Source organism: Ciona robusta, chromosome 4 (assembly GCF_009617815.1).
Source record: "Ciona robusta chromosome 4, ASM961781v2".
In the NCBI taxonomy this organism is placed as follows: domain Eukaryota; kingdom Metazoa; phylum Chordata; class Ascidiacea; order Phlebobranchia; family Cionidae; genus Ciona; species Ciona robusta.
The window spans coordinates 1,097,039-1,107,575 of NC_143238.1; the positions used below are offsets into that span (position 1 = coordinate 1,097,039).

General features: G+C 34.4%; 2 protein-coding genes across 2 annotated transcripts; both read right to left on the reverse strand.

The window, feature by feature from the left end:
• Positions 1-881: 881 nt before the first annotated feature.
• On the reverse strand, positions 882-5,249 carry LOC149736352 (2-oxoisovalerate dehydrogenase subunit alpha, mitochondrial-like). The gene is made up of 8 exons (XM_089876682.1): positions 5,083-5,249; positions 4,393-4,563; positions 3,667-3,862; positions 3,111-3,271; positions 2,557-2,702; positions 2,088-2,291; positions 1,848-2,022; positions 882-1,732 (listed from the first exon to the last, which is right to left on the reverse strand). The coding sequence occupies exons 1-8, from the start codon at positions 5,182-5,184 to the stop codon at positions 1,559-1,561; spliced, it is 1,329 nt and encodes a 442-aa protein (XP_089732808.1). The 5' UTR covers positions 5,185-5,249; the 3' UTR covers positions 882-1,558.
• Positions 5,250-6,008: 759 nt separating this feature from the next.
• On the reverse strand, positions 6,009-8,614 carry LOC149736353 (THAP domain-containing protein 1-like). The gene is made up of 3 exons (XM_089876685.1): positions 7,878-8,614; positions 6,629-6,824; positions 6,009-6,541 (listed from the first exon to the last, which is right to left on the reverse strand). The coding sequence occupies exons 1-3, from the start codon at positions 8,027-8,029 to the stop codon at positions 6,107-6,109; spliced, it is 783 nt and encodes a 260-aa protein (XP_089732811.1). The 5' UTR covers positions 8,030-8,614; the 3' UTR covers positions 6,009-6,106.
• Positions 8,615-10,537: the final 1,923 nt, after the last annotated feature.

The window sequence follows — 10,537 nt, forward strand, 5'->3', positions numbered from 1 at the left end:
ATTTGAGGCACAGCATTCTTCTACGTTACTGAACTGTAACCACCGTTGCGGTCTCGGCAGCTTATAACAAAGCATTCTCTGACTAAACGGTGGACTATTTTGATTTATACTATTATTTTCTCCATTACTTATCGCCAAAAAAACATTACACTCAAAATACTGTGTTTCATCGTTGTATCGTCAAAACTTATTTTATACCATCCTACTTTAACAATAAACTATGATAGATGTCGTTAATACTTCGTTATATACAGCGCATTGTATCCAGGTCTACTATAACCGAAACACTTTGTATGAATGCAAAGTGTTATTTGGTCACTAAATATGATTGATATGGGGTGCATGTTATGCAATTTTCTTGAGTGTGCCTCCATCCAAAACAGATTGACCATAAACAGGTGTTACTGCGACAGCGGAACAAATGTATGGTTATGATAAAGTATATATACCTGTACCTGTAAGTCGCTTTAGGATTTATCCATATTAACTTAAACGATTCGTTAATATTTGTCAAAATTATGAAAATACTTTATATAGTCCAGGTATTTTGGTCTTCTTGTGCCAAGATTAACGTTAAAAATGGATTTTAGTTTTTTTTTAAAGATATAATACTGTGGGGTAAGATGGGACATATCCTAATCGTATTTAAACAATTAACAACAATCCATTGGAATCCCGAGAATACGGCTTTATAATTCTTTTAAATGTTCTTTGTTCGCTGCCAAAAAGGACGAGAAGCCAGAATAAATAGGCGTCCCATTTTCCTCCACCCTACTTTACTATAAATCATTGTCTCAAGATATTTTGTTTGCGAAGGAATTATAATCGCCAACTAAAACTTAACAAGCAATAGTATGGTCAACTTATTTCAACACAAAATGCACGATTCACGCCCGATGCTTTAATGTTAATTATAAATGCTGGTACAAACACTATTAAAAACACAACGTGCACCAAACACATAAAATATTTCATCTGGGGAAGTGGTACTATATTACTAATTCTGTACAGTTGATTTTATGAAGCAACAAAACATATATCGGTACATAAGGACGCGATCTAATGATTTGTATTTCGAAAACGTACGATTTTTAACATTGTTTTTTTTTACAGTTTAAAGAAGGGAATTTTGAAAAAGGTTATTACACCAGCAAGGAATGGCGGTGACGTGTTATAAGTTGTGTATATTTGAGAGGGAACTCCATTTTCCATGTACATTAGGATAAGAGAGAAAGATAGCTCACTATAATGTGTATGGACAAACTATAAGAACAAAGCAATTTGGAAATAAGTTACATAGCTTTGATACCAAAACTATACTGTAATGGTATTGTTTTGAAATATATTTGTACCTCAATAATAGTTATTAAGCCACGCGATCGAGAGCTGATGTTTTAAAGGAAAAGCGATTTGGGTTTTTATAACGCAATTTAATAAGATGATAATAGATTGTGTTTTGGAGTGGTTAAAGTTGCATAGCGGATAAATATGTGACAGTTGAAAGCGACCCCCAAACCATGGCGACTGTATTCTACGTCATAAAGGGATGATTAATACGTCACAGTGGCTCGTGTCGTTTGAGAGGATAGTGCTGGCTATGTGCGCTGACGTGTTCACGCATTTGTTTCTGCTGTTTCTTCAAATTGACAGGTAGTTCATCATATACGTCAGTAAACACGAGAGAGGGCGATGGTTTTAATCGCTTTTCTGCTGCAGTGAACGCCTCAATTACCTGAAACGCAATGCAAAGGTTTTAATAAAATGCTTATTTCTGGATAGTTATGTTATGAGCAAACTGTACCCCATATCCCAATTTTCACACCTAGTTATTATTGCATAGTTTTTACCTGTTTGGAACAATCCTTTGACAGCTTTTCGTCTTCTTCTGCTGACCAGCAGTTACGTTCGTTGGTTATATAACGTTCAAAGCGGGTGACTGGGTTATTGGTTTTAGTCCAGTATTCAAGCTCCCCTGCTGTTCTGTATGTTGAACTGTCATCGCTCGTGCTATGATCGCCAACTCTGAAAACGTATGAACCAAAACATAGTAAATACGACGTACAACTTAATTAATATTCAATACAAACCTATAAGTCATCGCCTCAATCAATACAGGCCTGCTCTCTTCTAGGGCTATCTGACGAGCCTTTCGTGTTGCGTTGTACACCGCCAAAGTGTCATTACCATCCACGCGTATTGTAAGCATTCCGTACCCCGACCCACGCGACGCAATACCATCACCCCTGTACTGCTCATGAGCTGGTGTGGAAATAGCATAACCATTGTTTCGACTGTAAACAGTAAGATTAAGTTATTCAAGACAATACAACCATGTCTTTGCTATTGTATTTGAAATGAAATTCGGTGTTTACAAAAACAATGGAAATCTACCTAAGTATTTACTTTGACTTATAATGTTTGATAACTTAAATGACAAGTAATGAATTATGTATATGCAAGTTTGCCAAGTTATTAGCCTAACTCATAACTACGCATCTTTGCAAATAAAATATACAAATAAGTTTATTATTTAATTAAATTAGGTGATAGAATTACCAGAAGAAAATGCATGGTGCGTCTAACGTTGCGGCAAAGTTGAATGCAGCATGTGCATCTCCTTCTGATGCAGCACCTTCACCAAAATAACAAATCACACACGTTCCTGGGTTGGTGCGTTTCAGAGCATACGCAGCACCAGCTGCCTGCAAATGTAAATACACCATTTAATTAGGTGTTGGTTTGTGTTTATGGAAAATGCCCTAATTAATAACAGATTTATGGTAAGTACACAATATGTTCATAGCAGTTCCAATAACAAAGGTATAATAATAGTTAATACCACTGTAGGTAGTAGTGTATTACTGTACACTACTAAGTAAACTGTTCATTTTGAAACACAACTAGGTATTCTGCTGCTACTGTTGTCAGACACAATATAAAACTGATCTTATTAAAACATAAATTAATCTTAAAGGCTTAAAATAGTCTGACACCACAGCACAAAATCCTTTTTATCAAAATGAATACGGTTACAGTACAATAGTGGTGTTTCAGCATTGAAACTGTTATCACCCAAAAACATACATATAGGCAAATTCACTTTAGCTTACCTGTGGCATTTGTGTTGCTAAAGGAGAGCTGATAGTAACAAAGTTTAGATCTTTGGATCCATAATGAACAGGCATTTGCTTTCCAGATGCTGGATCATTAATATTGGCATAACATTGGTCCATGAATTGGTCAAGTCGAAAACCTCTCCACATTAAAACACCTGGATCCACGTATTATACAATAATGCTTGCGCAATCTAATATTTTCATTATATATTGTGATGACATTAACATGTTAACATTTTTACCAACTCAAGTACCATAAGTACATGTTTTCTACTTATAAGTCCATGATGTTAGAATTATATTTATTCGCATAGTTGGATTTATGAAACTAAACTCTTCATTTTAGATGAATTACTAGATCCAAAACACTAAAAAATACTATAAATCTAACTGACAGATTTCACGTAAATTAAAAGAGTGGTAAACCCTTACACTGCTTGGTAGGATAGGTTTGTAGATTAGATCGAGTTACACATAGGTTTGTGCAATACATATGCCTAATTAAATAATGAAAACATTAGCCTACTTTAGATCATGCTACTCAATGTACCTGCTTCTCTGTATTGAGCAAATACAAGATCCTTAATCTCTAAGGCAGCTGCACTACCAATATGAGCTGCTTCCTCCCCATAGTTGGTCATGTAGAATGAAATACGGCCTTGTCTTTGAGCACTGTACATTATCCCATCCATGATGTTTAACATTTTCATGTCTTTGTACATCTTTAGCACAATTTCATCACTCAGCTGTAAATATAAGATGGAGATGGCATTGTAAAGTACTTGGATGTTTAATAGTCATATTGTTAGTCAAGGGACTTAAACAGTTAAAAATAATTTCCATTCAAAATTACCTTTGAAACAATTCATTATGACACGTAGTAAATGGCCAATAGGGCTATAAAGTACCAAGTACTATTGCATACAAGATACAAGTTGGTAAAGTTACATTGACCAGTGACATAACATATAAGTAATAATAATTGAATGTTACTTATTCCAGTGGCAAGGCACGTCAGAATCAGAGTACCCACTTTCGAGTTATATAAGTCTGTGAGTGATTGTTTTTTTAGTTTACTAATTTGTTTCTGCATGGCTGTGAGTGCTGAGCTGAAGCTTTAACAAGAACATAATGGTGGTAGCTTCATACTCAGAATCTTCTGGTTATGGGACGAACACATTACCCACTATACTATGCTACTAGGTACTAGCAATATCATTCACTCCACATAACTAAACCAAGGGTTATTTTGTAAAACAACCATCCAACATCTTACTTTAGGATCTTGAGTTTCATCAATAATTTTACCATCACTATCCAAAACTTGGTAAACAGGGATTGTGTTTTCCATTTTAGGTTCCAGAAACTCAAGTTTTGTCACATAATTATGTGGCATGCCAATGAAGCTGTTTCCATCAATCTTTGATACATCTTGAACTCCAGTGGACTAAGTAAAATGTATCAATTGTTATATCTACATATTAAAATTAATTCAGAATCTGTCAGTGTCATACTGTCATATTTTACCATATGGTTTGGTACTGTAAAATCTTTAATTTAAATAATCGTTTTTTACCTTATTTAAATACAACTCAAGAATCATTACACCTATTCAACAAATACTTAAACAAACTTGGTCAGCGCAAAGGTACCAACGGGGCAGTAGAAGAACTAAAACATTAAAAACTTTAAACTACCCAACCAATCAACAGGACACGATAAATATATACGAAATGCAAGTAATTTGTAATCAGTTGCAGTGTTAAAAACACATATAACCAATATTAAGCACTTAAAAAATAGTAGTACAATAGTAAAAGTTAGTAGTACAATAGTAAAAGTGCAAAACCCGGGGCCACAACACAGTATATAATGCCAAAAACTGAACATTTTCATTTACACAGCGTATGAGTATACTTCATGTGGTACAGTAACTACAAGTATATAGAATAAAACATATTTTTACCTTTGCAACGTGTGTGCAGGTCTGTAATCCAGAATTACCTCTAAGCAAGGATCTTGTGTGTAAATATGGTTTTCCAAACTTGATAAAATGTCGCATAGACATGTTCTTGGATAACTAAATTTTCTGTTAAATGTGTAAGATAACTGTTACATGTGCTCAGTTTAAGTTATTGGTACTCGTTAAAGCTGTTCTTATTTATCGCATTTTTGTTGTCACTTGTCTGTACCTTCCTTACTTCTTATTAAAGCCATAGAAAATATGTTTTAAAGACTCTGTTTTAAAGTACTCCTATACATACTCTTTTTGCATGGTAACTTTTATACGCGTAAGTACACACGTTGCAGTTTGCATAAACTTTTAACCATACAAAGTGGTTATTAGTTTATAAAATTTTACACAGAATAATATTAATTTTCGTCTGCTTGCACGAGTACTCTTTTTCTTGTGCAACTCTCTTATTAAAGTATGATAAGAGAACGCAAAAAAAAACAACCTGAAGGTAAAACAAAAAAAACAACACACCTAAAAAAGTTATTTCTAGACATCTAGTGGTTTGTATAACCTATGTACCTGTCCTACAGTATATCCACTGGTAAGCCTGTATAACTAAAATAGAATGCGGAACAATTTGGGTTCAAGGCTCGTCGCTGCTACCATTGTGGGCGTATGTGTCCTTGGGCAAGACACTTAACGACAATTGCTCCAACCCAGTGGTCACTAATGGGTTGTCCAAATTATCAGCCATACATAAAAAAAATGAAAAAATTCCCAAAAAAATAATCACCCACAAAGTAACATACATGGTAACTCGTAAGCTGGCACGAGGTGCTAAACCCGTGTGATAATGACTGTCGTTTTCCGGCCACGCGAGGATAAAGTAAGTTACATTCATTCATTCATTCATTAATATCAACTGCTTAAATAAATACATTTATAATACACTTTTATTTTCCAATACTACCAATAACAAATTTTCACAATACTCTGATAATAAGTGAACAGTAAATTAATACAAACTATGTTTTTATTTATTTAAATACTGTACCAATTTACCCAATTTAAAACATTCTTGTAATATTCCTCGAGGTACTGGTTTATCTTTTTTGCGTAATTGATTTATAGTTGATTTTAATTGATTTACAGTTGATTTTAACTTCGAACGCTGTCGTATTAAACGCTTATTATGCTGCCTTAGCATCCTAAGTTTGTGTTGCGATTTCTCCAACCTAGCTAGATTTTTGTGAAATTTTTTGACATATACAGAAATAGATGGTACACAATATGTGTGGTCGGGTAAGTGGCATGATATTTTTGCAGGAAGAGTTTGGTGATCTTTTTCAATAGAAAATACTTTATCTAAGCGAAGCACCGGATCTACTTCAAATTTTGGGACTTTATCTGAATTTATTATTTCCTCTTTTATTCTTCTCAGTGGCAGTTTTCGTTCAACTTTAGGTTTCTGAAAAATATTTTGGTTTGATTGTTAAAACCAATGTTATACAAAAGTCTTAAAACTATCATAGTATTGCACTAATACTAAACCAACCTCTCTTAGGTGCTTGGGAAACTTTTTAAACCTCCTAGGTATGGCATCAGCCCTCAGCATAACATTTTTACTGGAGCGAATTATGTCTCTTTCATAAAAATGATCAGAGCATATCAAAGAGCAATTCGTTAACTTCAACTTTGGTAATCTTAGTTTAACTTCCCATTGTTTTCGTTTCTGCACATCTTTTGGAAAGCTGAAACAAAATGTATGTAAGTATATCACAAGTCTGGAGAAAGAACATTTTAACTAGGTCTCACAATAGGTATTTAATACAACCGGCTTTCAAGCAATTTTTTGGAACCAACTAACTCAGTTATTTTATGTTTTTAAATCAAAATTTAGATTTGAATTTCAAAGCTGAAAGAGCAATTGAAACTTTGCCCATTATATCTTCTGTGTCTACACACAACTATGTCATGAATTGTTTGTAACATGACATGTTACGCCTGTTCACCAGCACAACTCTTGTACTCTGATCACAGCTCTCTAAACCAACAGTCACAGGGTTTAAAGTCCTGGTCACCGGTTAAAGAGTTTAATTATACATGCAGAACTTGCTTTCAACACAACAATTTATATAACAAACTACCATATTTGTATTAAAATGCAAAAACATATTTTAATAATAAGAAAGCTCTAGTGTTAGCACTGCCTTATCTCCTTACACCAACCCATTGATAAAATAGTGACCGCCAGGTTTTAAACACAACTACTTGCACTTATAAATTCTGTGTCCACGTACAATACAGGCAGTTAAATGTTCTTCTTGCGGGGAATTAGAGCCTGTCAATCACCCCAAATTAAAAAACGGAAACAGTGCAGACAAATATAGGTCGTTGAAAATATTGAATGACGTTAATGGTAACGTATTTTTCCTATTATTTATGGCACACCCAGTCTGCAGTGAATGGCAGTTCCTGACCAGATCTTGCGTGTGCAGGGGGTTTATTTTTTGCCTGCGCGTGTGCCATTATTAAAAATCTGTGTGCAACGCGCCAACGCATATATATATACATTTTCAAGCCATGTTAGGAGGTGTTACTTAAATTATTACGTTTTTTTCTTTGTTTAATTAATGGCGTGCGTGGAGAAATTATGCTGTTCATCACCAGAAGTTTGTAAACAGAATCGCTTGTGCACCTGCCATACTCTGAAGACTGGTCGTGCACCACTCTTTAAGGATGAATTTATCATATATATATACTATAGGTCATTTAAATTAATTCATACTTTAAATTTTGAATACCTGTGAAATGTACGTGGATGTTTCCGTTTCATCTCAGATTCTTCGTCTTCGCTACCAGAGCTGTTGGATCTTGGTCGAGTCTTTGGAAACTTTCGTTTTCTACAGCCATAAGCAACACAACCTCTACCTCTCACGGGTCTTTTATCGGACATGGCCACCACTACAGACGTTTGAAATTATTCTAATGACTGATGATTGCAAACAGGTTATTAAGAATGTTGGGCACCAGTGAAGAATCCTCCGGTACATAGCAGAATAGGCTGGGGAAATGTGTTGGAGGTTGGGGGTGATGGTTATAGGGGTCAGTAGTTAGTGATCACTGGTCAGTAGTTATAGGGGTTACGGGTTAGGAATTAGTGGGTATACGGGTTAGTGGTTAGCAAAAAAGGTGGGGGGGGATTCTTCACTAGCACCGAATGTTGAATTGCAGTAATGATGAATGCCTTGCTGAGGCTGAGGGTGATACCTCGTTGTAATATACTGAATAAATATAAAGTAAGAAAACATAAATATAAAATGAATAAATATGAAATAAGAAACACGGCGCAGTTGATATAAAACTAAAATCTCAACGTTTTTACTTATATAAGTTGGCTCACTAACAGGCTGTTAGTAACAGCCTACAACGGACAGACGTACAGGTAAACTCCATCGGTCACTTCTGCTACGTTAAGGTTTGGGAACTAGCACGTGACAAAATCAGCCATTTTTGTTTTTTTTCTTTTCGGCTTCTTTTTTAACATTAGATTCGCACCACATAAATAAAAAAGAAGCAGGAGATTTGAGAACTGGAACCATAGACATCGTAACAATCAGAGCCATATTTGATAATATAATAAAAAAGCTAAAAATACAACCAAATTGGCCAGAGTTCGTATATAAACATATTTGTTTATGTATCTCTGCTGTGATCTATTTTTTTTTCATTTATATATATTCGAAGCTGGAAAAAATCTAAAAGTATGTTTTATGACGAATATTAATAGGTTTTACAATAATTTGTTTTTCGATGGGAAAAGACCTAACATAAATGCATGCGTAAGTTACGTTTTCTCGAAAATATTTAAATATTTAATAATTATATGATTCAAGTTATGACTATACTTTTTTGTATTTAACACCCATCCCCGTACTTTTTAAATTTGGACAGTGTGGTCATTGTATTTGTTTTGACCTACTGCACATGCGCATTAGCGTCTCGGCGCATGCGCAAAGGCGCCCGGTACAAATAATATATCAATCGAAACAAATATATATTACGACACCGGACGATATTGTTCAAACAATAATAAGTATATATAATTGGTATTGTTTCAATAAAAATTGCATTTCACGAATGGATATAAACTTATAGTAACCGAAAAAAAGTAATAATATACTTTACGATTTTTATCCACGGTATTGCTATTCTATATTTTGCTTGGGCCACTTCTCATAAATTATCTTTAAGTTCCTGGAAATTGAATTCGAGGATAAATATCTATATAATATATTGTTATACTGTATCTGTATATTGTATTGGAATTACCCCGGAGATACACATGATTGAATTAGAAGCTTTTCAACTTCGGCAAAAAATACAAAACATCAAATGGGTAAGCCGGGACACAACACTAAAAGAATTTTAATGTATAATTTTTATGTATATTTATGTATAGTTCTGCAACTTGTAATTAATCTACCAAAATTAACGGGCTGTACTAATCTTTGCCATGTAAACTTTATATGTATCCATTTAAAACGATATTTTAGTGCTGATTTCATTCCTAATTAAAGCCACATTGACCATTTTCTCAAGTCAGAAGTCATTAGAATAATAAGAATACCAAACATGGGAATGTAAATATATTGACCAATACCCACGCATAAAATAATCCATTCGACACAAACATTGCAAGTATACCATTGTAACCTAAGTAGGAAAAACTTGTTTGATAAAATGTACTGTTAAAGGATGTATACAGTAGGGTGGGGGAAGACGGGACACCTTTTAACTCTATTTTCTCGCTCAATTTAGTAACAAACGAAGAACATAAAATTTTAAAACCATATTCTCACGACTCACATAGACCGTTGTTAATTGTTTAAAACACCATCAAAATATTTGTATATTTTGTGCTAAAGGTGTCCCATCTTCCCCCACCCTACTATATACACGACTTAAGGCTTTATGTAAAAGGCTTTATATACAAGGCTTAATGAAGCTATAAAGAAGCGGCAGTTTCCTCCAACTAGTATATAAAACTCGCATTAATTTGTCACGCATTAATTGAAGGCACTTGATTGACGTAATTAAAAAGTGTGCACAAGTTTTATATATGCGTTTAACTGCACTTTATTACTGGTTCATAAGCTTTGCTGAGACCCGTGGCTCGTCTTTGTATTGCACGACCACTGTGTATACAGTATATATATAAGTTTGATTCAAATTAACCGTATTTAATACAGTTTCAGTTACTATCGGTAGTTTTGTGCGGCGATGATTTTAAACGCGTTTTGTTATTATTGTGCCGCCTACGTGTACAGGCTTGGATGTGCAGGCGAAAATAGCCTGTTCTATTGTGGCCTGACGTAAAAGCGGTTTGCTCTAGGTAACGTCCGCTTATTTCAAGAAATTGTAACTACTTCTGCATGTTTACCCAGAAGTATTGTGTTGAGCT

Bases quoted from the DNA above. Each gene is read 5' to 3' on its own strand.
- LOC149736352 (XM_089876682.1), bottom strand. From the start codon at position 5,184: ATGTCTATGCGACATTTTATCAAGTTTGGAAAACCATATTTACACACA. The intron at 2,703-3,110 runs GTAAGCTAAAGT...TTACATTTGCAG, and splicing joins TAGCAACACAAATGCCACAG to GCAGCTGGTGCTGCGTATGC. The intron at 1,733-1,847 runs GTAAAAACTATG...ATTGCGTTTCAG, and splicing joins CAAAGGATTGTTCCAAACAG to GTAATTGAGGCGTTCACTGC.
- LOC149736353 (XM_089876685.1), bottom strand. From the start codon at position 8,029: ATGTCCGATAAAAGACCCGTGAGAGGTAGAGGTTGTGTTGCTTATGGC. The intron at 6,825-7,877 runs GTATTCAAAATT...ATTTTGTTTCAG, and splicing joins CATCCACGTACATTTCACAG to CTTTCCAAAAGATGTGCAGA. The intron at 6,542-6,628 runs GTTGGTTTAGTA...AATATTTTTCAG, and splicing joins TTCCCAAGCACCTAAGAGAG to AAACCTAAAGTTGAACGAAA.